Source organism: Castor canadensis, chromosome 13, assembly GCF_047511655.1.
Source record: "Castor canadensis chromosome 13, mCasCan1.hap1v2, whole genome shotgun sequence".
NCBI lineage: Eukaryota > Metazoa > Chordata > Mammalia > Rodentia > Castoridae > Castor > Castor canadensis.
Window position 1 is genome coordinate 719,544 of NC_133398.1, and position 27,972 is coordinate 747,515.

The 27,972-nt window shown below is 57.6% G+C and overlaps 2 protein-coding genes across 9 annotated transcripts; one reads left to right on the forward strand and one right to left on the reverse strand.

Moving 5' to 3' along the window:
* On the forward strand, positions 1–1,311 carry Lrrc26 (leucine rich repeat containing 26). The gene is made up of 2 exons (XM_020165263.2): positions 1–760; positions 841–1,311. Exons 1-2 carry the CDS (start codon positions 82–84, stop codon positions 1,161–1,163), a joined length of 1,002 nt encoding a protein of 333 aa, XP_020020852.2. The 5' UTR covers positions 1–81; the 3' UTR covers positions 1,164–1,311.
* Positions 1,281–27,865, reverse strand: Grin1 (glutamate ionotropic receptor NMDA type subunit 1). Of its 8 annotated transcripts, none has more exons than XM_074052751.1 (21): positions 27,330–27,865; positions 25,004–25,138; positions 22,324–22,500; positions 20,183–20,245; positions 19,300–19,400; positions 13,260–13,381; positions 13,015–13,189; positions 11,058–11,202; positions 10,877–10,960; positions 8,571–8,712; positions 8,358–8,485; positions 7,790–7,954; positions 7,596–7,714; positions 7,370–7,482; positions 7,149–7,297; positions 6,901–7,058; positions 6,626–6,787; positions 6,252–6,361; positions 5,999–6,144; positions 4,661–4,771; positions 1,281–2,578 (listed from the first exon to the last, which is right to left on the reverse strand). In XM_074052751.1, the coding sequence occupies exons 1-21, from the start codon at positions 27,585–27,587 to the stop codon at positions 2,462–2,464; spliced, it is 2,880 nt and encodes a 959-aa protein (XP_073908852.1). In that variant the 5' UTR covers positions 27,588–27,865; the 3' UTR covers positions 1,281–2,461. The 8 variants fall into 8 exon arrangements, with proteins under 8 accessions (XP_073908852.1, XP_073908850.1, XP_073908855.1 ...); XM_074052749.1 differs by having other exon boundaries at positions 1,281–2,209; positions 27,330–27,704; XM_074052754.1 differs by lacking the exon at positions 4,661–4,771 and having other exon boundaries at positions 1,281–2,209; positions 27,330–27,704.
* Positions 27,866–27,972: the final 107 nt, after the last annotated feature.

Genomic DNA, 27,972 nt, shown 5'->3' on the forward strand with positions numbered 1-27,972 from the left:
GCAAGGACGAGCTCTGGGACGCCCAGGCTCCAAGGACGCACAGGCAACAGGACCTCCACCTTTCGACCCCGAGCTTCCCCCATGCGGAGCCCCTCCTTTTTCCCGCGGCCTCAGCCGCTACTGTTGCTGCTGCTGTTGCTGCTTTCTGTGCGGTCAGTCTGGGCCCAGGAGCCCACCGGCGCCGCCCTCTCGGGCCCCCCGGTGGTCCCCGACTGCCCCGAAGCGTGCACTTGCGCTCTGGTGGGCCAGGCCAATTGCTCGGCACTAGCGCTGCCCGCCGTTCCCGCGGGCCTGAGCCGGCTACTGCGCGAACTGCTGCTGGACCGCAACCGCGTGCGCGCGCTGCCGCCCGGCGCCTTCGCGGGGGCGTGTGCGTTGCTACGCTTGGACCTCCGCGAGAATGGGCTGCGCTCGGTGCACTTGCGGGCTTTCTGGGGTCTGGGCGCGCTGCGATGGCTCGACCTGAGCGCTAACCAGTTGGAAACACTGGAGCCTGGCACTTTCTCGCCGCTGCGCGCATTGCGTTCCCTCTCACTGGCGGGCAATCGGTTGGCACTCCTGGAGCCTGCGGCGTTGGGGGCACTCCCGCTGCTGCACGCGCTCAGCCTGCAGGACAACGCGCTGTCGGTGCTCGCGCCTGGCCTGCTGGCTGGCCTGCCTGCCCTCGACGCGCTGCGCCTGCGCGGCAACCCCTGGGTCTGCGGTTGTGCGCTGCGCCCGCTCTGCACCTGGCTGCGCCGGCATCCGCGTTCCGCGTCAGGTGAGCAATCGGGGATCGCATTCTGGATAGTGATTGGCGAGTCTGCCGCGGTTGCCTGACGCCATGCCTGTATCCCGCAGAGGCCGAGACCCTGCTCTGTGTGTCGCCAGGGCGCCAGACTCTTAGCCCCCTGACCGCCTTTTCCGATGGCGCCTTCAAACACTGCGCGCAGCCGCTCGCCGCGCGGGACCTGGCGGTGATCTATGCTCTCGGGCCTGTCTCCTTCCTCGCCAGCCTGGCCACCTGCCTGGCGCTGGGCTCCGTTCTCACCGCCTGCCGTGCGCGCCGCCGCCGCCGCCGCACGGTTGCCCGCCGCCCACCGAGGAGACCGCCAGACCCCGGACCCGACTTTGACGGCCCAGCCTCCTCCGCGGACCCTGGGAGCCCAGCTGCCCAAGCCTGAGCGAGCTGCGTTGCCCTGGGCGGTCTCCCACTGTCCTGTGCCCTCAAAACTCCCCGAACCCCTTATCTCCCCGTCACACTTCCTGCAGGCGTCAACAAGTGACACAGACCGAAAAACTTCGTGACATTCCTTTAGACATCACCACTGAATACGGGGATGGGGTGCGCACCCGGGCCCCTGGGACGGAAGGGCAGCGCGCGGCTGCGCACTAGGAACACGGGGAAGTCAAGGGCTTGAACACTGGAAGGGCTGGTCCTGTACAAGGTGGTTGGTGGATGACACCTGAAGCGAGGGGGAGGGCGGGTGGATGGGGCTCCCCCGTGCCCAAGGTGCGGGGCAGGGTTGAAGGCAGTCCGGAGCCAGCATCTGGGGAAGCCTGTCTTGGGCTGCAGGCAAAGAGAAGGCTCAGGAAGCCTGAGAGCGCCCTTGGGAGGCTCTGCCAGCAGGGGAATCAGGGACTGCTGTGAGGAAGGGCAGGGCCAGCCCAGCGAAGGGGGCAGGGTGGGGGAGAAGGGTCTAGAAGAGTGGTGCAGCAAGAAGAGGAGGGGTGGAGCTCAGGCTGCAGAGAGCAGGCCCTCCAGGAGGGTTGATCCAGCTACTTGGGGCCATGGCCCCCACTGTGGCGCAGGGTGGCGGCTGGGGGAAGGATAGGGGCTGCCACCTCTACTTCAAGACCCTCCAGCTGGGGCCACTTAGGCCCCTCACCCCACTGCTCAGAGACCCCAGGGCCCTGCCTCTGCCGGAGTGCCCTGTGGCCCTGCCCAACCGGCTCAGCTTTGGCCTGTCCTCAGCCGCTCCGGTCTGCACCTTGGTCCAGCAGGGGTTGCCCACCAGGCAGCAGGGCCGGGTGGACGGACAGGAGGCCCAGGGTTGGGCAGTCTCTGGGGCGGGTGGGCTTCCCTCAGGCCTTCCCGAGCAGCAGGACTCATCAGTGTCCTTGGCCGGGCTAACTGGGCAGGTGGGCGCCTCCGGGGGCCTCACACCACGGTGCTGACCGAGGGATCTGAGAGGTTGAGCGGGCCCGTGATATCAGTGGGATGGTACTGCTGCAAAATAGAAATACACAGACAAGGCAGCCCGTTAGCCCGGACGCCGGGGGGCACGCGCGGGGCCGGGACAAGGTGGACCGGCCAGCCGGCCGACCGGCGGGTGGGCGGGCAGGCGCGGCCTGGGGCAGGCTGGGGGTGCTCCTCCCCCGACCCCGTTGTGCTCCGGGGTTCTGCGTGGGCCGGGCCGCTGTCCCGTGCGTCTGTCTGTCTGTCTGCGGGGGAGGGGCAGAGGAGGGCGGGCGGGGCGTCTCAGCTCTCCCTATGACGGGAACACAGCTGCAGCTGGCCCTCCTCCCTCTCAATAGCGCGTCGCGGCAGCACTGTGTCTTTTTGGTTTTGCAAAGCGCCGCGTCCACCCCCGGTGCTCTATAAATAAGAACCAACAATCAATACCCGCTGGCCCCCGCCGGCCGCCAGGGATCCCAGCCCTGAGTGCCCAGTGCTGCCCTGGCCCAGACCGGCCACAGGACAGGGGCAGAGGATCTCAGCAGCTGGACAGACCCCACCCCTCCCGAAGGAGCCCCCACCCAGGCCTCCCTCTGAACAGGCAGGCGCCCAGCCCCTGAGACAGGGCGGGAGCTGGGCTGCCCTCCCCCCCCATCCACCCAGTGGCTGTGCCCCAAGTCAACCCTGTAGGGCGGGGCCAGCCCCAGATGCCACCTGGCGTCAGGGCTGGCCCCGGAAGATGGTCCCTGGTGCCCAGGGAGGCTCGGGTGAGGATTCCACTGGGAATAAGTCCCCAGAAGGGCACCATGCAGGTCTCGGAGCTGCAGCTGGGCCAGCTCCAGAGAGGTCCCCAGAACTCGGTGCCATCCTCTGAGAGTGACCTATCAGCTGCAGGACTTTTGTGCTTCCCCACTTTGGCTACCTGACCCTAAAAGCACTGCTTCTCCTGTCTGCCAGATGTCCTGTTCCCCAGACAGGTCCAGCTCACAGTGTGCTTGGACCCTGCTCTACTTCCTGCTTCCTTGCGCCCCCTGGTGGGACTCCTGGCTCAGACCTGGCAGCATATCCCCTGCCCACTTTCCCAGCCTACGAGGCCCTAGGGATTGTAATTGCACCACTCCTGAAACGTCCAGTTGCTCCATTCACAGACCCTCATTCTCCCCACCGTCCCAGGGGTGCCAGCGTCTCCCAGGGGGATCAGAGCAGCCAGGCCTCAAGGGGCCCTCTCGGGGCCCCCAGGTGGTTTCACCCTGGGACTTGGACTGCTGTGTGCCACGTCTTGTCTGTACCCTGGAGATCTGCCTCTCTTCCTGTGCAAATCCTGACTCCTCCCTGGGACACACCCCTTCAGAGTGCTGCTATCCATGGATTGGGGGACTCCCTGTAGGCTGGAGGGTGCTGCTGAGCTGAGGTCTGTGTGGGTCCTCAGGGTTGCCTGGGGTCAGGGTGCCTCTAGCAAGGCCTGTCCCTTTTAGGAGTCTTTTGTCTGAGTGTGTGTTTCTTGTACAGTAACAAGCTGCATAAGCAGGAGGTAGGAGTGGTTCTAGCTTAAAAGGCAGAGGGTCTGGTTCTTACAGTGGCCCTGTGGGGTACCTGGGGGCCAGAGCTGAGGCTGGCCTTGGCCTCCTCTTCCTGGACCTCCCTCTGGGAACCTCATGTCATCCTGGGCACTGCAGGCCAAGGTTTGCAGGGCTACCATACCCGCTGTCAGACCCCTGGGGGTCACCACATCTCTGGCAGGGCCCTGCTCAGTTCAGGATGGAAACCACCCTTCTGGTCCCACCCTACTCCCCATCTGACATTCCCCTATGGCCAGGGGCCAATTCCAATGCTAGGCCCCAGCCGTCCACCCAGATGGACCCAGGCCCGGCCCCCAGCCCCCGGCCCACACAGAGACCACATGGAAGATGCAACACGCATGGCTCTGGTGAGACAGGTGAGACAGGTGTCTGGGGGGGGGGCGGGGCCAGTGGCCAGACAGACGGACGGGATGGGACATCACAGCCACTCCCTCCAGGGCCATCACAGGGCAGGAGTGAAGGCAGCGGGCCCCTCTGGGGGAGATGAGAGAAACAGGGACGTTACAGAGAAGTGGTGTGGCCTCCTGGCAAGGGCAACCTGGGACATGGCCACTCTGGGCTCCCAGGTTCAGGTGAGGCCCAGAGAGGTGGTGAAGCTGACTGACTGACCAACAACATGAGACGGCTTCCAGATGGTGTGTGGGTCATGGTATGGGGGGTGAAAGGGGGCAGACTCGAGACACACGGGGGAAGTTGAGGAGCAGTGAGGGCCTGGAAGAGGTCTGAAAAGTCCTGGAGAACAGCACCGGTGTGTGTGGGGAGGGGAGTGGAGGGCTGACTCCTGCAGAGGCACAGATGGCCGGCGGTGGCGGTGGGGGGGGAGGCAAAGATGGGGGCAGGGGTGGGGTGGTAAGGAAGAGGGAGACAGACACGGGGACGAGGGAGGAGTTGGAGACGCGGGACTGGGGTGCTTCCCCCTTACCGTGTCTTTGGAGGACCTACGTCTCTTGAAGCTGGAGGCCAGGGTGGAGGTGATAGCCCTAAATGTGGCTTTCTTTTTAGGGTCAGGCTCTGCTCTACCACTCTTTCTATCCTAAAATGAATATGTATAAGTGATTAGATGGCTAAGGGTGGCGGCCACACCTGCCCTCGCCTGCTCCTCGGGGGCCGCTTCCAGGCCTGGCCGGCCACTTGGGCCCTCGCTCCTGCCTGCCTCCCTGTGCTGGACGGATGGACTGACAGCCGTGGCTTCTTCTGCCCGGGGTCTTGGGCCTGACCTTGCTTGTGCTGGGGCTGGGCTTGGGGTCCCGCTGGCTTTCTTCCTGGGAGGTTCGCCTGGCTCCCTGGCTCCTGGGTGGCCCTGGCTTACAGACGTCCCGAGGAGGGGAGGAACCTCGAACACTGGAGGCGCTGCCCCTCGGGCCACACCAGCCCTTCTGTTCAGAGGCTGCTGACCCCAAGGTGCACACATCAAGATTCAGAAGGGGCCAAAAGGCCCAAGGCAGATGTCGAGATGAAATTGAAAAGGTAGAGGCAGCTCCCAGGATGCTGGCCTGGAGTCTGATGGCTAGGGTGGCCCTGTGCCCACCAGCGAGAGCAGTGGCCAGGTCCCCAGGGGACCTGTGGGGCCAAGAGCAAGAGTGGGTAGATGAGAGGTGTGGGGACTCCAACGGCCCCGTCCCCCACAGCCCTCACTGCTATGCCAGTGTCATTTCAAGACACAGCTCCAGGAAGGCACCCAGAGAAAGAGAAGAGATGAGAGAACCGCAGCTTAACCATGGGCCACCAGCCTTCAGGCCTGCTCGAGCCCCACTGCCCACCCTGTCCCCATCCCTGGCTGTGACTGTACCCCATGCAGCCTTTCCCCTGCTGGCAGTTAATCCACATGGACGTGGGGCACCAGATGGGGGCAGGCGGCCCATTTGGATTTAGTCACAGAGCAGAAGGACACAGCAAGAAAGGGGGTTCCCCAAAGGTGTCAAGGGGACTTGGGTGGTAGAGGGCCAAATGCATCTCAGACTCACGTGCCACACACAGGTGGGCCCCTGTCTTACCCTGCCTGTTTGCCTTCCTATGGAATGGGTGCCGGCGGGTGACTCTGGAGACAGAGGGGCCAGGCAGAGGCTTGGAGCAGGGTACGTGACCGCCTGCAGGCAGCCTCCCACCAGTGCTGCCCCGGGAGCACTCACCACTGCCCCTGGCCATGGCTCCTAGCTCCAGTCCTGCCCATGGGAGCCAGTGCCACGGCCTGCGGGGATGGAGGAGGGCCGTGGCCAGGCCGGGCCCTGGGCGCCAGGCCTCGGAGGGTGGCCTGCCCTACCTGTAGGTTCTTCCTCCACACGTTCACTGCTGCGAAGGCCAGCTGCATCTGCTTCCTTCGGGCGTCCTTGTGTCTCTTGTAGGCAATCTCAATGAAAATCAGGAAGATCCCAGCCACAATGCCACCAGCCACCAGCATGAAGACCCCTGGGAACAGGACCTAGAGCCTCAGCTGCTGGCCCAGACAGATCCCGCAGCCCCTGAAGAACTGTCCCCACTGTCGGCACAGCTGTGGAGGGCAATGGAAGGCCCACCTGCCATGTTCTCGAAAGTGAGGGTTGCAGGGGCATTGCTGCGTGAGTCGCATTCCTGGTACCGGACCCATGTCTTGTCCAGGTCTTCCATGAAACCATTCTCGTGGGACCTGGGGTGCAGAAGTGTGTGAGCCAGCGTGGAGCTTGTAGGATGAGGTCTGGAGTGGGTGGTGCCCCCCCATAAGGAGCAATGCCCAGACTAGGTGAGGTCTACAGGAAGGGGCATGGGGGTGGAGGGGTAGGGCCTGGCAGGGAAGGTCAGTGGGATGCCTTTGCTGTGGCTAGGAACTGGGAAGGGAATCTGCTTTGTCTAGTGGGACTATGGAGAGGAGTGGAGAAGGGAGGTGAGGCTGCAGGCAGGTGGGTCAACTCACTTGAGTATGGACAGGGAGACATTCTGCTTCCAGGGGCTGTCCTTGCGCATTCCGATCCCAAAGCCAGAGCGGAAGAACAGCTCGCCTGTGGTCACCAGGTCACACTTCTGTGAAGCCTCGAACTCCAGCACCGCAGAGTCCCAGATGAAGGCATGGAGCTTGCTGTCGGAAGGAGCAGGGTCAGTGTGAGCATGGACCAGCACAGACACTCTTTGCTTCTCCGGTGTGAGTCACTGTCCAGTCCAGCCAGAGCAGCCCCCCATCTGTGTGCTCACTTGTCCCGCACAGCCTGGATGGCCTCGGCTGCACTCTCGTAGTTGTGCTTCTCCATGTGCCGGTACATGGTGCTCAGCTCCACCTGCCGCCGGAAGTAGATATCCACCGAGCTCTGCTTCACGGTCGCATAGATGAACTTGTCTGAGGGGTTCCTGAGCTGCAGAGGCAGAGAGCGGGGCTCGCGCCTGCTCCCCAGGCCCCACCTGAGGCAGAACTCTGCCCCTCCCCCAGCTTAGCCGGGCCTCACCCGCGGGTCATTGATGCCTGTGATGCGCTCCTCTGGTCGGTCCAGCACCAGGAAGGCTGCCAGGTTGGCAGTGTAGGAGGCCACAATGATCATGGCAAAGCCGGCCCACACCATGCCCAGGATACGTGCAGAGAAGCTTCGGGGGGCACCTGTGGGCAGAGACTCTGGTCAGCTCCTGCTGGGCAGGGGAAGGACAGGGCAGGGCCTAGGCATTGCCTCACCTTCTCCGATGCCAGAGTTGAGCAGGACGCCCCAGGAGAACCACATGGCAGAGGACAGGGTCAGTGCATCCTCCTCCTCCTCCTCACTGTTCACTTTGAATCGGCCAAAGGGACTGCGGGGTGTAGACGGCAGGTGGGAGAGAGGCCGGGAGAGGTGGCCCTGCCCCACTTCTGCCCAGCTCTGTCCACCCCATAGATGCTGCTGGCTCCTACGTGTGGCACTCACCTGAAGCGGTCCAGTAGGTACAGCATCACAGCCACCACGTGCACCGAGAGCCCCACCAGCAGCCACAGTGTGCTCTGAAAGGGCTGCATAAATGAGTCCAGCGTACTCCTCGGAATCTCCTGCAGGTGGACAGGCAGTCAGCACTGCCTGGACCTTCCAGGACCCTACCCAACTCCTACACAACCCCTGCCCACCTTCTTGACTAGAATGGTCAGGCCCTGATACTTGAAGGGCTTGGAGAATTCAATGTACTGCGCACGCTCATTGTTGATGGTCAGTGGTGCCACAATCATGTCTGCCTGCCCGCTGAGCAGCTCACCCATCATCCCGTTCCACTCCTTTTTGTTGCTGTTGTTCACCTGTGGGACAACAGATCCGGAGGGGCTACGAACAGGGTCCGCACAGCTCCTGAGACTGGACCTCCCACCACCAGAGTAGCCCTAACACATTGTTGGGGGTGGGAGATTTCCTGCTCCGGATGGAAGCCTAGGTCACAGGCCCTGCCCCAGCCTATAGGTCCCTCCCGTAAAGGATCTGTCCTAGTCTTCAAGCCCTTTCTGCTCCAGGCCGAGCCCCAACCTACAGATCCCTCCTACTGAGGCTCCGCCCAGCTTACAAGCCCCTCCCACTCCAGGACCCGCCCGAGCTCACAGGCCTGTCCCAGTAAGGCTATGCCCCAGCCTGCAGGCCCCTCCTACTAAGGCTCCACCCAGCCTGCAGGCCCCTCCCACCCAGGTCCAGCTCCTTCAGTCCACTCCGTACCCGCTCCTGCGTGCCAAACTTGCCATCTGCCACCAGGTGCACCTCATAGGTGAAGTTCATGGTACGGGCCAGCTTGATGAGCAGGTCGATGCAGAAACCATAGCAGCACTGCGGCACTGTGTGGCGCGCTGAGGGATTGGGAGAGGCGGTCGCTGCGGGTTCCTGGCTGTGCTGCCCCTCACCTTGCCCCGTCCTGCCCAGCCCAGCACTCACGGCTGCCTGGCGATGTGTCGTTGGGCCCGGTGCAGATCACCTTCTTGACGGGGTCACCGTTGACTGTGAACTCCTCCTTGCACGTCCCATCGCTCAGTGTGGGCTTGACATACACGAAGGGCTCCTGGTGGATGGTCACGATCTGAGGGGAAAGGGACACCCAGAGTAGACCACCGGCCTTTGGCTATCCCCAGACACTGGCCTCTTCTCAGCGCACAGAATGCCCCATGCTGCTCCAAATTGCCCCTGTCTAGAGCCTCTCCACAAGTTGTCAGGAGTCAGTTCACATCTTTCTGGCCACCGCAAGCAATGTCTGCCTGCTGTCTGCTGCCCTCCGGGGGACAGATACATGTTTGATAAAGTGGAACACAGACTCCCGACTGCCCACTGTGACTCATCAAAAGTGCCTCCTGAAACACTGTACCCTTCTATGGAGACTTCCTCTGGTCCTGGCTCACACATTACTCCCTCCATCAGAGTAGTCTATGGAAACGTCCAGTGGATCCTAGGTACATTCTCTGACTGCTCAGGGAGGAAAAACTCCCCACCCCTGCGGAACCCATCCTTGCCCCATGCTTCACCACAAGGACAGGGGTGTGTCCACTGTCCACTGAAGTGACCCACGAGGGCATTCTGAATTTCGTTCACTTGTCTCCTGCCTCTCCTGGCCCTCCACCTGCCGATGGCCCACAGGTTCTGACACAAAGCCTTCAGTCTTCAATCCTAATAGTCTGTTCCTTCCCCTCTCTCTTGTTGATGTTCCTCTTTAATGGCCTGCCTCTTCAGCCCACTCTCAGTTTTATCTGTCATCCCTCACTGTCCTTTAGGACCACAGTCTGATAGTGTGTGTGTAGGGGCAGATACAGGCCCCAGGGGTGCCGAAGTAGAGCACAATATATTGATAAGGGGTTCTGGGAGGGGGTGGGAGAACAGAGGGGCAGGCAGTTCAGGCAGGACTGTACATCAAAGGCAAGGGGGCAAGACAGGCAGTGGGGTGTTGGAGAGGAGGAGCCAGGAGAGGCGCACATTACCCAGCCTCACCTAAAGGGCAACATGTTGGCTTTTATCCCAGGGGAGGGAGGAATTGTGAGCTCTTGAACCAGCTTATTTTCTTTAAAAATTTTAATTGTTTGTTTATTATATAAGCAGTATATGCTAGTACTTTTTATTTTCTTTTTCTTTTTTATGCTAGTACTCTTTAAAAAAAGTGAGATAATTGGGTATAGTGGTGCACACCTGTCATCCTAGGCTACATGGGAGGATGAGATCAGGAGGATCACAGTTCCAGGACAGGCAAAACATTTCATAAGACCCTATCTCAATGGAAAAAATCTGAGCATGGTGGCACATGCATGTCATCTAAGCTCCAGTGAGAAGCATAAAATGGGAGGATCGAGGTCTGGGATGGCCTGGATGAAAAACAAGACCCTATCTCCAAAATAACCAGAGCAAAAAGGCCTGGAAGTACGGTTCAAGTGGTAGAGAGCCTGACTAGCAAACACAAAGCCTCGAGTCCAAACTCCAGTACCACCAAAAAACAAACAAACAAACAAACAAACAAAAAAACTGTGAGGCCAAAAACAAAGTTTTAAACAGGGTCTGCACCTTAGCGCCTCAATGAGACCCCTGTCCACCGGTGTTTTGACTATAAGTTTCAGACTTTTCAACACCAAGTGCCTAAGCTGAAAGGAGACACCACACTAGCACTGGAAAAGCCCATCTTGTTCAAAGGGAAAGGCAGGCAATGACAAAGGGATCCCGGGGCAAGGCCATGGGGGCTGTCCCCAGGATCCAGGGGTGAGCTCAGAAAGCAGACAGTGCTGAGATGACCTGGAGACACCAGGAGAAGGTAGTTGGGCACATTGTACTTAAGGTCCTGCCTTTGGTGGTCTATGACATGCTGGTGTGGGTGTGATGTGGCCCAGCATGGGAGAAACTCTCAGAACAGCACCTAGAAAGAAAAAGTCCCATGGATGAGTCCAAGGGGTATGTAGAAAGGCTGAAGGAAAGGTGCTATGTGGAGGCCCAGGGAAGAGATGGGCCACCTGGAGGAGAGAGGACATGTGTGGAGGGCCAGGACTCAGAACAGTGAATGTTGAAGCCAAGGCCTGGAAGGAGTGGCCACCAGGTTCTCCCTCTGTCCCCTTTCAGATCTTCCCCACACTTAATTGGGGCTGGGTTGCAATAGGGTGCTGGAGAGAGACTGTTGGATGGGGTCAGCTGCTTCCTCTCCTCTTTTCACTTTCTCTTGGAGGATTGGGATTTGGGGGTGGGGTGGGGTACTGGGGTGTATCTGGGGTCCCCACCTTTAGTCTGGTGGACATCTGGTACCCACGAGGCCGCTCTGTCTCTCCTCCTGGCCATATGATCTTCCTGTCATTAGGGATGACCTGGGGGTGGGAGTATGAGATGGAGGGTGGCCACGCAGGGGTCTTGGCCCCAGGACCCTAAGGCCCCAGCCCCCACCCCCTCATGACCCCCACCTACATGGGTGCCATTGTAGACGCCCACTTGCACCAGCTTGCGGTTCTGCAGGTTCATAATGCTGTAGTTGGCAAACTTCCGGTCCCCATCCTCATTGAACTCCACACGGCCAGTCACGCCCTCTGCGTACTTGGAAGACATCAGCACCCTGGGAGGGCAGCATGGTTTAGATCTATCAGGGAAGCTCCTTCCTCCTGGCCTCCTGAGCAGCCTGAGCCCCTCCACGTGCCCTTGTTCCAAGGCAGGAAAGATCGGCAGATGGCAGACCCTCACGCTGAGTGGTGGACACCATGCTGTCAGCCTGCACTAGATGGACAGCACAGCCAGTGACAGCTGAGTGAATCCTAGGTACCAGACCCTGTGTTGAAGGCTTTCTGTGGGTTAGTACATTTGCTTCTCGTGGCAGCCATCCTGGTTTTACAGAGAAGGAGGCAGAAGTCCACAGGACTACAGGCCCACTTGCAGCAAGCGGGGAGTCAGATTGGGCCTGGCATCTGCTCTAACCAACAGGCAGTCCTATCTGGCCATGTGTGCACACATGTGCGTTGTTCTCATTGGGACATATTAATGACCCTGGGTGCAGATGTGACCCCTATGTGGGGTGCACCCCTGTGCATGTGCCCGTGGTACACGTGTCATGTGCCTCTCTGAGTCTCTGTGCACACACGGGTCTGTGTACATGTGTGCACGTTTGTGTGAATGTGCAGCCTACATAGCCCCGATGCCTGTGCACCTGTGGGAACCACAGACAGTGACTCTGGATGGCCTGCTGGCCAGGAATGCTGTGAGTTAACTCCTGCCCCACTACACTTGTTCCTTTGGGTCTCTGGGCTTCAGCCAACTCTGGCTATCAGCTCAGGGACTCCTGAGTCCCTAGAATCTTCAGGCCCTGCCTGCAGCAAGAGCCTCCTCCCAAGGGCTGCCAGCCATTGTGGGGGGTAGGGTGCAGACTCAGGGTTGACTGAGTTTGGACAAGTGGAGTGGAGCAGTGGAGGCAGAGCGACTTCATTGACAGTTGAGGTATAGGCGTCAGTATTAGGAAAAAGGGCGGACGATTATCACAGTAAAGACAGTGGTGGTGGTACCAGGAAGGTGAGGGGAGAGAAGGGAGGAGAGGGAGGCGACTGTGTCCATAGGATATCTGCAACAGGACCCGCCGGGCCACCCTCTGAGCAGTGTCCCACCCTCGCCCACTAATTCAAGAGCGGCCCCGCCCACCCCCCTGAGAACCAGCCTCGCTCACCTAACCTAGATCAGTCCCGCCCACCCCTCCTGAGACGGCCCCGCCCACCCCACTGCCCCGCCCACCCCACCCCCTACAGGAGCCACTCCACAACTCCTCCTGAGACGGCCACGCCCACCACCTCACTGCCCCGCCCACCTCCTCCCACAAGAGCAGCCCCGCCCACCCCACCACCTACAGGAGCCACTCCACAAATCCTCCTGAGACGGCCACGCCCACCACCTCACTGCCCCGCCCACCTCCTCCCACAAGAGCAGCCCCGCCCACCCCACCACCTACAGGAGCCACTCCACAACTCCTCCTGAGACGGCCACGCCCACACGTCACTGCCCCGCCCACTTCTCCCCACAAAAGCAGCCCCGCCCACCCCTCCTGAGACGGCCCCGCCCACCCCACCACCTAAGGAGCACTCCACAAATCCTCCTGAGACGGCCACGCCCACCACGTCACTGCCCCGCCCACTTCTCCCCACAAAAGCAGCCCCGCCCACCCCTCCTGAGACGGCCCCGCCCACCCCACCACCTAAGGAGCCACTCCACAAATCCTCCGGAGACGGCCACGCCCACCACGTCACTGCCCCGCCCACTTCTCCCCACAAAAGCAGCCCCACCCACCCCTCCTGAGGGCGGGCTTCGCTCATCAACCCCAGAGAGGCCACGCCCACCTCCCCCTCCCAAGGGCGCCCCGCCCACTCCCCCTGAGAGCGGCCCCGCCCACCTCTTGAACAGTGGTCCAGTCTTCCAGATGTTGGTGTTGCCCACGCAGCCCCGCGGCGGGTCTGTGATGTTTTCCTTCTCCAGTAGCTCGTGCACTGCCTGGGCCACCACGCCCACGGCGTCGCTGATGTGGGCCGACTCATTCTTGCCATTGATGAGCTGCAGCCCGATGATGCCTGCGCAAGCCTGCGGCTTAGAGCCCGCGCAGGCCTCCCTCCCCCAGCGACCCCGCGGCCCAGCACTCACCGTCCGGGGCGTAGCGCAGAGCGTTCCCCGAGATCTCGCGCTCCCCCACCAGCCACACGTACCCCGAGCCCGTCATGTTCAGCATCGCGGCCGCGCGGTACACCGTAGCAGCGTCGTCCTCGCTGTGGGGCAGACGCGGGTGACGGGCCAGGACTCCCGGCCTCCCCTCCCGACTCCTCAGACAGTGCCTGCCCCCACCGCGGCCGGGTCTGGAGGAGCTTCTCAGGCCCCTGCTGCTGGCCAACTGCCTGGGCGGGCAGGGAGAGGGGTGGATGCCTGGCTTACTGGACGATGTCCTGACTGGCTCTGTGTTGGGTGACCCAGGATGGTGACGGGTATTGTGGATCACTTGCTCGGTAGGTACAAAGTACTGTTCTAGATCCTTTGCGTGGATTGTCCTACTTCTCACAACATTCCTGTGTGACTGTCCCTGTGTCAGGAGGGGTGTGGGGGGGGAGAACCGAGGCACACGAGTGCTGGTAACGGCAGTCAAGTGTGTGCCTTGGACGGTCCCCCTCAGAGCCCATGAACCTGTGACCTCCCGGACAAGCCATCCATGTCTGGTCCTCTATGTTTAAAGGTGTGAAATGATTGGTTGGGGGCTCTCTGGATTGCTGAGATGCTGATGGGCCCTGAGCATCCTGCAGAGGCTGCCAGGCAAAGGAAGGGCTGCTCTTACTTCTGGAAGCTATGTCTCTCTGCCACCCGGGGCCAGGGCCACCAGGAGGACAGAGCACAAACAAGCCTTACCTTGCAGGGACATATGGTCCTGAGTTCTTGGAGTGTCCTCACAGGTGATTACTGTGGACAGTGAAGTAGGGGACCCAGTCCCCTGGAACTGGATCTCTCTGGTCATGACAAGGACCCTGGGGGTACTGGGGTCACTAAGGGTCCATGACCTCCCCCACATACCTGTCAGATCCTTTCCTGCAGGGCCTGACCTGGCCTCAGATGGGCACAGATCATACCTGGCACTTTAATTGCCCAGTGCATGGGTCAAACAGATTGCCTGAGTATTGTGTTTTTGTTTTTACAATGGCCAACTCTGGACACCAAGGTATCCCCAAACTCCCTCAGTGAGGAATTTTCTCAAGAATCGATTAGCCAACAAAGAAATGCAAACCCTCAGTGTTTGCTCTAAGTGACAATACTGTTTGTGATTGTAAGCCACGCAAAACACAGGTGCTCCAGGTAGTGCCCTGCAGTGACCTCTCAGTGACAGTATCTGACAGGGCGCAGTGCACCAAACCTGGCAAGGATGACCTGGAAGAACACAACACCATGTACCCTGAGGTGCAGCATGCCAGATGCCAGCTGTGGCCACCAAAACATGACAGAGAAGCCCATCTTCTTGACACAATTTAAATCTGTGACATACCACCTAGTGGAATGATTGTGATCAGTAAAACAGTTGTAGAGAAAAAGCCTGATCAATCCACCAAACCTCATCAGACCAGTTTATGGGAATAGCAATACCAATAAAGACAATTGGAAGAAAATAAAAATAAAAGGTTCAGAAACGAAGCCTATGAATTCTATAGAAAATTGATAAAAAATTAAGATTAGCTTAATGGGGTCTCTGCAAAACATTATCAACCTCTGTGAAGCAGTAAGCCAACCATCATGTGACAAATGACAAGCTCAGTGACCAAGCCCTTGCCTAGCATGCAGAAGCTGTGGTTCTGCAGGGGGGTTATTTTGTTTGGTGGTACTGAGGTTTGAACTCAGGCCCTCACACTTGCTAGGCAGGTGCTCTACCACTTGAGCTCAGAACCTGCAGTTTTGTTTGTTTGTTTTTTGTTTTGGTGGTACTAGGGTTAGAACTCAGGGTCTACACCTTGAGCCATTCCATCAGTCCCTTTTTGTGATTTTTTTTTTGAGATAGGGTCTTCTGAACTATTTGCCTGGGACTGGCTATGAACTGCAAACCTGATCTCTGCCTCTTTGAGTAGCTAGGATTACAGGAATGAGATACCAGGGTGCCCAATTACATGTTTTTTGTATATTCCTATGTTTTTTGCAGTACTGGGGTTTGAACTCAGTGCCTACATCTCAAGTCACTCCACCAGTCCTTTTGTGTGATGGCTTTTTTTTTTTGAGATAGGGTCTCATGAACTGTTTGCCTGAGCTGGCTTCAAACCCCGATTCTCCTGATCTCTGCCTCCTGAGTAGCTAGGATTACAGGTGTGAGCCACTGGCACCCGGATTTGCAGGTTCTTTAAGTGGAAAAAAAAAAAAGATAGGTTGAAGTGTCAGGGTCAGGAAGGCTTGTGTCTTCTGCCTGGGGCTGGCCTCCCTGTATTGACAGGAGTGGGACTCTGGGCTTTCGACTCCAAGGAAGCTAGTATGTGAGAGGAGGAGTCCCTTCCAGCTCTGACAAACCAGGGGCCTTGTACGGATTAATCAGGAAGGGTGTAGATGGGTGAGGTTAATAAGTGTGCTGTGTGTGTGTAATTTGTGTACGTGTGTGGAGTATGACATGATGTAATGCATCACATGTATATTGCATGAGTACATGTGTGCACACACATGTATGCATGTGTATGTACACATGAATGGGTACATGTGTGCACTGTGTGACTGTGCATGTGTGGTGTATATCTGCATGGGCAGGTGCCCATGTCTGTGGATACCTGTGTATCAGTGTATACCTGTGTATCAGTGTCTGTGTTGTATATAGTGGTACACCTGCATGAGCCTGTGTTCTGTGTGCCTGTACCTGTGTATAAGTATGTGTGCACATTACATGTGTTGTGTATGGTGGCCACATATTTGTGCATGTGTATGGATGTGTGTGACATACCATACGTGCATGTGAGGCACATGTGTATGAGCGGTGTGAATGTGGAAAAAGCCTGTGTGTGTGCACATTTTTGCATGTACGGGTTTGTGCATGTGTGTACATATGAGCTCTGTACTCAGTGCATGGGTAGGTGGTGTGCACATGGATTTTGTACATGTTTGTGCATGTGTCTACCATGTCTCCTTCACACACCAGGCTAATCTTTCAGGTTAGCCTGGCCCAAAAGACCAAAAATCGTATGTTCTCCCTCATATGTGGACATTAGATCAAGGGCAAACACAACAAGGGGGTTGGACTTTGAGCACATGATAAAAGCGAGAGCACACAAGAAGGGGGTGAGGATAAGTAAGACACCTAAAAAACTAGCTAGCATTTGTTGCCCTTAACGCAGAGAAACTAAAGCAGATACCTTAAAGCAACTGAGGCCAATAAGAGAAGGGGACCAGGAACTAGAGAAAAGGTGAGATCAAAAAGAATTAACCTAGAAGATAACACCCACGCACAGGAAATCAATGTGAGTCAACTCCCTGTATAGCTATCCTTATCTCAACCAGCAAAAACCCTTGTTCCTTCCTATTATTGCTTATACTCTCTCTACAACAAAATTAGAAATAAGGGCAAAATAGTTTCTGCAGGGTATTGGGGGGGGAGAGGGAGGGGGCGGAGTGGGTGGTAAGGGAGGGGGTGGGGGCAGGGGGGAGAAATGACCCAAGCCTTGTATGCACATATGAATAATAAAAGAAAAAGGAAAAAAAAATGGAATGTAATAGGAACAAATTAAGCATCTTCTGGCTTTTCTGTGTCAACTATACCACTGAGTATAAGCAACAGATGAGAAAAATCTCCTCATAAATTTATTCCAACTAATACACGAAAATAAAATGATAAAAAAAACCAAACAAAAAAGAGCCAAGTGCGGCAAACTTGTCCTTTAACCCTAGGGTTTGTAAACACAGGGTAAGCCTCTTTCAACCTGTGTGCTAAGAGGGGAGATTCCCTGTGGCTGCAGTGAGAGGTCCAGAAGGGACCATGGGCCAGCAGGAAAACAGTGGAGATAGTATCCACTCCTCTGCTGGGACCTGGGTGTGATGGTTTCCATGGATTGGTTTTACATGTGCTCTCTGGTTTGTGTCCTGTTAGTCAACAGGTCTAGCTTGTTGTGAGACCTTGTCCATTTCCTTGTCCTTAAGGAACTTAAGGGTTCCTTAAGTTTCCCTGTTCCAGATGAAGGAGTCTTCTGCTTGAGAGCTAGCTGTCTGTCCATTTGCCCACTGCCTGACCATCTTTTATTGTTATTTTTTTAGTGGAACTGGGGTTCGAACTCAGGGCCTCATGCTTGCTAGGCAGTAGCTCTACTACTTGAGCCAGGCCCCCAGCCCAGATTGGTTATGTTTAAGACAGTGTCTCCCTTTATGCCTGGGCAGCCTGTACTGCGATCCTTCTGTCTGCGCTTCCCACTTAGCTGGGATGATAGGAGTACACCACTGTACCCAGCCATTGGTTGAGATGGTCTTGAGAACTTTTTGCCTCCTTGCTACCCTCTGCCTCCTGAGTAGCTAGGGTTACAGGGTTTTGTTTGTTTCAGGCAACACTAGAGTTTGAACTCAGGGCCTCATGCTTGCAAGGCAGGTGCTCTTACCACTTGAGCCACTCCACCCATACTTTTTTGTGATGGGTTTTTTGAGATTAGCAAACAATTTGCCTGGAGCTGGTTTTGAACTGCAATCCTCTGGATTTCTGCCTCATAAGTAGCTAGGATTACAGGCTTAAGCCACTGCACTCCCTTCACATTGACCAAACCCTCCTCATACCCTATCATGAGAGGGAGACCTAAAGGAGTCTGAAAATAGGAAGGTCTGGTGGAGCTTGCCCTAGGCAGTACTTCTGGGCGGGGTGTCCTTGGGAGGAGTTTTCTGGGCACAGTGTTAATTCTCCAGAAGCCCCACGCAGCTCTCCCTGAAGTGCCCACAGTTGGATGGGCAGCAAAGGCAAGTGACCCATGACTGAGGTCTGGGCTTGCCACTGTAAAATGCCTGGTTCTGATTATCACTCGTTTACCCCAGCTCCTGGAGGAGCAGGTGAGACTATGGGCAGCACTCAGCACCAGCATCTGGTCTCCTGCACCAAGGCGTAGGGCAGTGGCCCCCAGTCCTGCCATCTGAGTGAAGGAGAGTCCTGTCTTCCAGCCTAAAGAGCCCTGGTTGACCCTACTCTTCAGTCTGTGGGCAGTGGGGTAGGTTGCATCTTGCTCTGTCAGAAGGTTTTTTGTGTATGTGTGTATGTGTGTGTGTGTGGTACTGGGGATTGAACTCAGGGCCTACACCTTAAGCCACTCCACTGGCCCATTTTTGTGATGGGCTTTATTCAAGATAGGGTCTCATGAACTATTTTATCCTAGCTGGCTTCAAACTGCAATCCTCCTGATCTCTGTCTCCTGAGTAGCTGGGATTACAGGCGTGAGCCACTAGCGACTGGCCTGTCAGAGGTTTTTTTTGACTGAATGTACAAACAGACACCTGTCTTGTGACTGAGCGCTGCTGTCACTTTACTGCCTTGTAGGGCAGCAGGGTTGGGGTGTGTTCCTCTGAGCCAGGTGACTTGTTCTTTTTCTACACTCTGTTGGAGCCCAGCAGAGCTTCTAGGTTGGAGCAGACAGTGGTTGTTGGAAAAATCAGGACCTCCCTGCTGTCTCTTGACAGGCTGCCACCCTACCCTTACCCGTGCTTCCTTTCCTTGTACCTTATGGCCTAGTCTTTCCCTTCCCAGGATAACCTAGACATTTGCAAATATTTTTTTACTGTGAGCTCTTGCCTGAGCTTGTGGTGTAGGAGCCATGGCCTGTGCAGGGACAGACTGTCCCTCACAGGTCCTTAATTGGTTTCCGCCAGGTGTTCTGATCCTTCAGTTGGTCTCGCCTTCAGGCTCACTTCCACACTGACATGCCACTTTGCCGAGCCCCTTCCCTGGTCTCAGACCTCTGTGTGTTTGCATATGTACGTGTCGTCGCGTCTCGGGCTTCCTAAGGGCAGGGTCTTCTCCATCTCCCAGGAAGGTATGCACAGACAGAGGGTTTAGAGTTGGGTGTGTGGGGATGAATGGGGTACAATGTTCATTGGTGAAGGTGTTTTACAAGCCGATGTGCACGTCATCCGATGGTGCCCCAGCCCTGGCCCAGATGGTGGGCTTGTGGCCCAGGCACAGCCAGGGTGATGTGGGGAAGGGCCCAGCTTGCCTCACCTGGCAGAGAGGATGATGACTCGGGCCTCCAGCTCCCGTGCCTCCATCAGCAGGGCCGTCACATTCTTGGTCCCCGGGTCGAACTGCAGCACCTTCTCAGCCTGCGGTGTGAGCAGAAGCATTAGCAGGTAGTTGAGGCAAGAGACATAGGTGCCTCAGTGGCGAGAGTGTGGCCGAAGCCGCTAGGAACCCCAAGGCAGCTTCGCTAGGGCTCCTGCAGCCTGTACTGTGCACCTGCCTTCCTCACTGCTCGCCAGACCTGGCCTCAGCTCCTGTCCTTCTTCGGCCTGCCTGCTCTCCTGCACTCACTCTCTGCTTTCTTTCTGCTTCCTCTGGATCTCTTTCCATCTCCTTTCTGTTCTTGTTTTTGCACTGAGCATGCAAGCTGAAGTGGACCGAGACTCAGAAAGAGACGTGCAGCGGACAGGAAATACAAGAGTTTTGGAATGCAACTGGGAACGGAGATGGGACTGACTTTTCCAAAACCTTGGGAGATGCTCTCAACTCAGGCCTGATTCCTCAGGCCCCTGCAGGAATGGCCCAGACCCTGGGGTGACCAGGTGGGCAGGGCTTCCTCCCAGGGTTCCGCAAGGAAACCCTGGGGGTCCCGGAAATTTGCATGCACTTCCCAGAGAGCAGCGCCTCCTGCGGCTGTGCTTGCTTGGAGGACGCAGGCCAGGGTCGAGGCGGGTGGGCCTTGGGCACCCACGCCGCCAGCGCCTGCCCTCTCCTGCCTGCCTGCCGCCTGCCTCACAACCTGGCTCTCCTTACTGCTTTGGGCCTGCGGCTCGGCGCAGCGGGGCCAGACAGCGCCCCGTGGCCGAGGCGCCGCAGGCCGGGGCTCGCTAGTCGGTGGGTGGCGTGCACGACCATGCATATATACCTTGGGTCCGCGCTTGTTGTCATAGGACAGTTGGTCGAGGTTTTCATAGTTCCTTTTTTTACTCTGATGAATAATGTGCACAGAGAAAATATGCAGACACAGAAGAAGATTATAAACGGTTGAAAATGACGGCGCTAAAGCAATCACACCACCTCCTCCGCACGTCTGCAGACGGGCACGTACCTGGAGCTCGCAAACACCGAGGCCCGGGGCTGGGCTGGGGGCCGGGGTGGAGCTGAGGGATGAGGGGGCATGGGGACAGGGGCCACGGAGGCTCCCTGCCATAGAGCTATGCTTTTGGAAACGGTCACTCTGGGAGAAAGGGAGGCCCTGCCCGCGTCCACCCTTCAGGGTCCCACCTGCCACCCCCACCCCTGTCATGCACCTGCCGTGTGGCCCCAGCAGTACCCACCCCCACCACATCAGTCCTGAGGGGGGATGAGCAGCCCCAGGGGCCCTGTCCCAGTGTCCCTCCCACTCCCCCACCCCCTTATCCTCCCTCTCCTATCTGGCGGCTGGGATGTTCGCTTCTCACTAATGGTGTGCCCATGCCCACTGGGCACCCCTTTCACGTGTGCCTGAGAGTGAGCGTGACAGGAAGTGTGTGCATGTATGCGCGTGCAGGGGTGATGTGTGTCCATTGGGTGCATGGCATGCTAGTCTATGAAAGTCTGTGTGAGGCCGTGGGGTCTGAGCATGCGTGTGCATGGTGCATGTGTCCATGTGTCCATGTGTGTGTGAGCCTGTGGCACGAGTGAGGGTGACTGATGCACGGAGGACAACGCTCGTGCACGTCTGAGCATGTGAGCTCTTGCTGGGTTGTGCGGAGATGCGTGGTGTGGAGAGGTCTGACTCTTTTCAGGAGATGTGGTGTGCCACAGAAATGTCCAGGGAGTGACAGTGTGTGTACCTGTGACTGTGTGAGCAGGTGGTTAGGTGTGCAGGGTGAGACTGATGGCAGTCTGTGTGGCCATGGTGGGCACGCCAGAAGGGGAGGTGCCTGTCAGACACCGGGTGGGTGTTCTGTCTTAAGAGGGGTGGAACCCTCGGCGCTCATAGCCAGACCCCCCCTCCCAGACTCAGTGGAACCCTCCCCATGACGGGACTCCCCCAGGACCCTTTGGGTCTAGGTCTGGTCTCATTTTTCCCCCACCCATGCCCTCTACTCCCTGCAAGGACCTATTGGCACCTTGGTGGCGGGGGGGGGGGTCCAGGGTTGGCACTAAGTGTGATGAAGCCAGCTCTGACTTCACAGGCAGTACATGCTCCCTGTTCCACCCTCCCCTCCGTGTGGTCTTTTGGGTCCCTCCCCAGCCTGGGCCTCCTCTCTCTCTGCTAACTGGGAAGTGTGGCCTGGTCCTGGGTGCCCAGGGCCCTGGGACTGGGTGGAGGTGTCCCTGGGTGAGCCTTTCCTCAGGCTGACCATGAGGGTGGGCAAGGAAGGGCACAGGGGTCACTTGGACCCCTAGAAATCCTGGTTTTGATCTCTGGCATCCCAAGAGGGGACCAGGTTGGGCTGGGGTGTCAGTGTGCCCTAGAATGAGGGTCTCAGTGATCCCATGAGGTGGGAGGGAAGAGAGGAAGGGCAGGGGCACAGCAGGGGAAGGGGAGCCAGGTTGGGGGTGGGAGTTGCTGCCCAAGAATGTGGCTTCAGTGAGGGCCACAGGCAGCTGTGAGGTGGGGGGCTTTCAGGGAGGCAAGGCCCCTGTGAGGATGGAACAAGCCCTAGTAGTGAGGGGACCCAGTCCTTTGGTAGCCAGTGCACTGAGGAGGATGCCACAGGCAGCCAGCTAGGTACTGGGCAGGGGAGGGGCTGTGCAGTGCCTGAGTTCTGAGTCTGGTCGGGGCCTCTACTGACTTGGCTGGGATAAGAGGGCCTGGGGGCTTGCAGGATGGGACAGGGGTGTTTGCAGAGCTCCAGGTGGTCCGGCCCTCGCCCCGCAGGGACTGACACGAAGGAGATTTGGACTAATGGCAAAAGCAAGTGAAATGAGCCGAGGACAGGCCGGGGCGGGCGCCGCCAGACGCTGTGGAGCTGAGCATGCAGGATGGAGAGAGAGGTGTTCACAAGGAGCCACAAACATGGCGCGGCCCGCCTGCTCCTGCTCACTGAGGCACCCCACCCGCAGTCAGGGCCTCACCTTGGACTCTCGCTCCTCCAGCAGCGTCTCCAGGCGCTTCTGTGCTGCCCGGCCCTCATGGTCATCGCTGACCAGCAGAATAATGTGATTCCAACTGTAGACACGCATCATCTCAAACCAGACGCTTGACTGGTGGGAGTAGGGCGGCACGGTGCGCAGGAAGCTCAGATGGATACTCTGCAGGTGCAGCCAGGGTCGGTCAGCTTCCACCCCTCACACCACTGGGGGACACTTAGCTGGCCTGGGGCCCCACTCCCTCCCATCACTCCTGCTGCCATTGGCCTCTCCTCCCTCATCTCCCACGTCATCCAGTCTGAGAAATGGAGAATGAGCATTTGCCCAGCAGCCTGCTGATAGGGACAGCCAGTCTCTGTGCAGTTGTTCCTGGGGTGAGCTCTCTACCTCCCTGGAAGCCCACCCATTGCTGGACAACTGGAGCTCAGAAAGGTCTTACTGACCCAGGCATCTCCAAGACCCTAATGGGTCTGCATATGGAGTCTGCCCTTCCTTAGCAAGAGGAAGGCCCTGGGCTCAATTCCCAGGACTACAAAAACCCAAACTGTATTTCCTAGGAAGTGGTCACTCTCAGGCCCAAATATTCATCTCTGCATGGGAGTCCAGAAGCCTCTTGCTTGCTAATTGCCTTACTGCTCAGTGAACATTAGCTGCCAGGGGCTCTCTGTGTCTATCCAGGTGAGCACTGGTTCCTTTGGTGTCCTTGTGACTCGCACTCATCTTGTGCTCCACAGGTTAACCAGGCTTCCAGGTTAGTTTTTCCCCAGTTCCCTCTTGGTGGCCTTGGAGTATAAGATGTTCCCTGACCTTGCAGTATGGCTGCAGGCAGGTTTTAGTTGGGGTCTTAGATCTGCTTTGACAAGGCCTTGCTGTCTTATGTGTTGACACAGAGTTGGCTGGCTGGGAATACTAGGGACCAGGGTGTGTTTGTGAGGTTTGACTCTGCTTTTGGCCTTGTGCAGGCCTGAGTAGTTGGAGGTGATGAGCATCTGGGCTGGCCCTGCTCTGCGGGGTGCCCTCCTGGCTTCTCATTTGCTTCTGACTGCTTTCCTCACAGGGTTATTTTTCTCTCCTCTATATGCGAGGACACTGGTGAAGGAGGTGAAAAAAGCAGTGCCTAGAGGCACTAGAATGCGAGCCCTGTTTCTCCCAGACAGGGTGAAATCACTGGGAGGCATAGTTTGGGCACCTGGGTGTGCTTTAAGTACATCAGGAGGGATAGCTAGTACAGCCTCATCTTGGTCCCCTCCCTCTGGTCCAGGGAGCCTGGCCTCCTTTTCCTGTCACCTAAGGGAAAACTGTCCATCCTTTCAGACTTGCTTGGGCCAGTCTTGGTTGGCCTCCCTATCTTTCTTTCTTTCTTTTTCTTTGGCAGTAGTGGGGTTTGAACTCAGGGCGTCATACTTGGTAGGTAGACATTCTACCACTTGAGACACTCCATAAGCCCCTGTTCTGTGTTGGTTTTTTTGTTTTGTTTTGTTTTTTGAGATAGGGTCTTGTGAACTATTTGCCTGGGCTGGCTTTGAACTGCGATCCTCCTGATCACTGCCTCCTGTAGCTAGGATTACAGGCATGAGCGACAGGTGCCTGACTTGGCCTCCCTGTCTTAGGGCAGCATTTCTAGGACTGTGGGTTCTGGGCAGGAGGAGTTTGGAGAAGATGAAAAGACTTAGAATATCTAGCTGCACGGAGCCTGGTTTTCCAGCTCAGCTCAGGCACCAGTTGGACCACTCCAGACAAGTGGTCCCCTGCTGTCTGCAGGTTCCCTGGGCCTATGGGGATATGGGGAGCAGGCTATGGTGGCTAGTTAAGGACTGTGTGACCTAGGGCAAGTCCTCATGCCTCTCTGGACTACAGTTTCCTGAAAAACTGGCTCAGCAACCTCTCTGCTTTTCCAGCTGCTGTGCCTGGACTGGAAGGAGACCCATCTCAGGCTGTGGGCCACAGGGTTCTGCTGAATGCTGAGCCAAGACACCCTCAGCCCCTGAAACATACCATAAGCTGCCCCCTCTGTCTACCCTGTATACCACTTCCATGTGTGCCCTGCAGTGGGGGAGGCTGGGGACCACAGCCTTCCTTGTCATCTTGAGTTCCCCTTTCCCATCCAGTTACCTCCTCCTCCTACAGCCCCCTTCTCCAGTTCTCCCGATGCTTCCTCCAAAGTCTGCCTGTCCAGGAAGCCTCCTGACCCACCCATTCTTCCAGCTCATAGGGTCATTTCCTTCCCCAAGGGGGTGTTACTGGTACCTGTCACCTATCAGCAGGTCATCGGCCTGTATGGGTGTGACTGTGTGGGTGTGTCACTAGGCCAGCGTTATGTGAAGGTGTCTGTGAGTGTGAGTGCATGGGTGTGTGATGGGACTTGAGTGTGCTTGTGAAAGTGTGAATGTGTGTGTATGTAAGCATGTGAACACGCATGTGACTGTGAGTTGACATGTTAGTGCATATGGATATGTACTGCAAGCTTGTGGGAAAGCATGCATGTGCATGACTGTAGGTGACTTGTGTGCAAGTGTCTGAGACTGAGTATGTGGTGTGTGTGTTCTCTCCCATATCACTCAGTGCTTGGACTGACAGGCCTGGTCAGCTGCCTATGGCCCTGGGCTCTCTGGGACTGATCTTGGTCACAGAGTTGCCTGCATCCCAGTCTGGTGGTCAGACTTACCTTGTCTGAGTAGATGGACATCCGGGTGGTCAGTCCCAGAACAGGGATGCGGTAGAAGCCGGCTGTGTAGGAGACGGGGGTGGGAGTGAAGTGGTCGTTGGGGGTAGGTGGATGGCTAACTAGGATGGCATAGACCTGTGGACACAGGAGACAGGGTCAGCTTTATGGAAGTGACTGGGCACTGCACCGGAGCCCATGTCTCAGAAGCAGCAGGGGCTGGAGCCAGAAGGCGGGGGTCCAGGTGTGCTATTTGTGTGCACAGACCCCCCCAGACCCCCACAAGGCAGGATAAGAGCCTTGTCACTGTTCTCTGATGGTAAACTCATGGTAGAGACAGAGCAGTGGCAAAGCAAGACTCCAGGATGGAAACAAAACACATGGGAGTTGCTGGATCCTGGCCAGACTCTCCTCATATGGCTACCCTGAGACCTTACAGGAGAGTGGAGGCCTGTCCCTGTGTCTTCCCTGGGCCGTGCACCTGCCCCTACCCTGGCATGGGAGACTCACTGGGTAGGATGGGGAGAATGGCTGATCCTGTTCATCCTGATGCTGACCACCTGCCATCTACTGTCCCTCTGTCTGGGTCATGGGTAGGTGGAGGCCAGGGCCTAGACACAAGGCAGTAGCCAGGTCTACATGAGCTTTAGGGGAATTTTAGCCAGGAGCTTCCACAGAAACCTTTAGCCCTCTTTGCCAGGTGTCCCAGGGGCTGGGCACAAGAAAGCACAAAATAAGGCCTAGTCCTGATTTTGAGTGCTGACCTCAACCTCAAAGGCAGACCCGAGGCAAGTGTCTCAGCTCCCTGAAGTAGGATCCTTTCTCTCTCTCTCTCTCTCTCTCTCTCTCTGTCTCCCTCTCCTCTCTCTTTCTCCCTTTCTCCCCTTCCCAAGGCAGAGAGGCAGAAAGAAAGAACAGTGTGGGGGGGTCGACACCACCTTCATCTTCCCCAACTCTGTCTTCGCCTCTAGACCCAGAGGTCCCTCCAGCTTCTGTGAATGAGGGCTGGGTGCAGTGTGCTAGCTTGTGTCCTGTGAGTGACGGCTGCTTAACATTCCAGGCATTGGCTGCTCAGAGGGCCCACGCCCACAGACAGGCACTCTGTGGGCTCCCCCACCTACCCATCCACCTCCAGAACACATTACAGAAGCACCTGGCCGCAGATGCCTCATACAGGGCCATTGTGGACTGGAGCACAGGGGGTGACTTGTGAAGTGAGGAAGGGGGACTTCTAAGCTAAAAACTCTGACATGGCCTCTGTCTTCAGGGCTGTTTGGACTTGTTCTCCCTCACCTGGCTTTCAGACCTCCAGTCTGTATCCAGAGGTGCTGGCAAAGAGCCAGCTATAAGTCAGTGTTTGCATGAGCGTATATGTATATGACTACAGGTGTTCATGAGACTGTGCTTGGGTAGGTATGTATTATATGCCCTGACATATGTATATTTGGATATGTGTATATGCATGACTGAATCTGCTTGTAAGCACACGTGTTTGTATGTGCACCTGCGTATCCAAGCAGTGTGTCCGTGCATGTGTAGGTGTGTGAATAAGCATGTGCAATTGACTGTGCAATGTTGAGGTGCACAGGTGGTGCTAGTGTCATGTTCGTATGTGTGCATGTGAGCATGCATGTCCATGGATGTGGCATGTCTGTCAGGGGAGCGTTGTGAGCAGCCCCTTGCCCAGTGTCTTCCTGCCTATTACATAAAGGGCTGCATTGCAGTGATACTCCTGGCTTCATTGGAATTCAACAAGCAGCTCGGCCCAGGGGCGGGCAGCTCCTACAGGCAGCATCTCAGCACTGAGCCATGTCCTCCCCCACAGCACTGGCTGCTGATGGCTCCCATGCTGCGCCCTGCTGCCTCTCACACATGCAGTCCCTGCTTCCATACCCACAAAATCCCCTGCTTCTACACTTGGGTCTTGGCAGGCCCCGGGGAGTCGGGGGGAAGGGAAAGAGAATTTAGAAGCAGAAACAAAGATGGCCCCAGTCCCCATTCTGATGAGAGCCTGCAGTGCTCCTCTGCCCTACGCCCCAAATGCCCAGCTCCACACTGACAGGATGGAACAAACCATCCAAGCCTGGTCACATGTCTGTATGCATTCATTAGGGCCTGGAGCCCCAGAGATCTTCTGAAGACCAGCCAAGGTGGCAGGTCCTCACCCAAGGAGGCTACGATGGGTGAACTAGCAGACACCAGGCCTCTTCCAAAGGAGCGAGCTGGCTTGGGGGTGGTCTGCTAAGGCAGTGGCAGAGAGGGCGGAATGAAACTGGGACAGTGGGGTGGGTGGCAAGAGGAGCAGAGGGAGAGGGGAGGAGACGGGCACCTGGCTGGAGATGAGGTCCTCGCACACCGACAGGGCCATCTGGATGGCATTGGGCTTGTGGGTGACGGAGGTGGCATTGAGCTGGATCTTCCAGGATCCGTGTCGTTTGTTGGCTTGGTTCACGGCCTCGCGGAACATCTGCTCGTGCTTGCGGGTGCTCAGCACGGCACCGATGTTGACGATCTTGGGGTCGCAGGCGGCGCGGGCGAAGGAGCAGGAGAAAAGCAGGGCGAGTGTCAGCAGGCGCATGGTGCTCATGGGCTCCGGCCGTGGCTGGCCTGGTTCCGGGCAGCGCGAGCGCAGCGCCTTAGGTGCATGCCCCGCGGGGCGCCCCTGCCGTCCTGCGCCCCCCGGGCCCCGCGGGCTGGGGGCGGCCGGTCCTCCCCGGAGCCGGAGCCGAGGGCCGGCGGAGCGTCCCGGCGTGCGCGGGGAGAGCTGTCCGCGGTGCTGAAGCGGGTCCCGGCGAGGCCCCGAGCGCCCACGCGGAGAGGACTCGGCGGCTGCGCGACCCGATCCCGACGCTGCGGCGACTGCGGCAGCTGCGGAGTCGCGAGCGGGACCGACGCGTCCGACCGGTCCCACCGCCCCCGCTTCCGACACCGAGCGGGAGGGGGGCGCCTCCCGCGCCGGAGCGCGCGCCGGC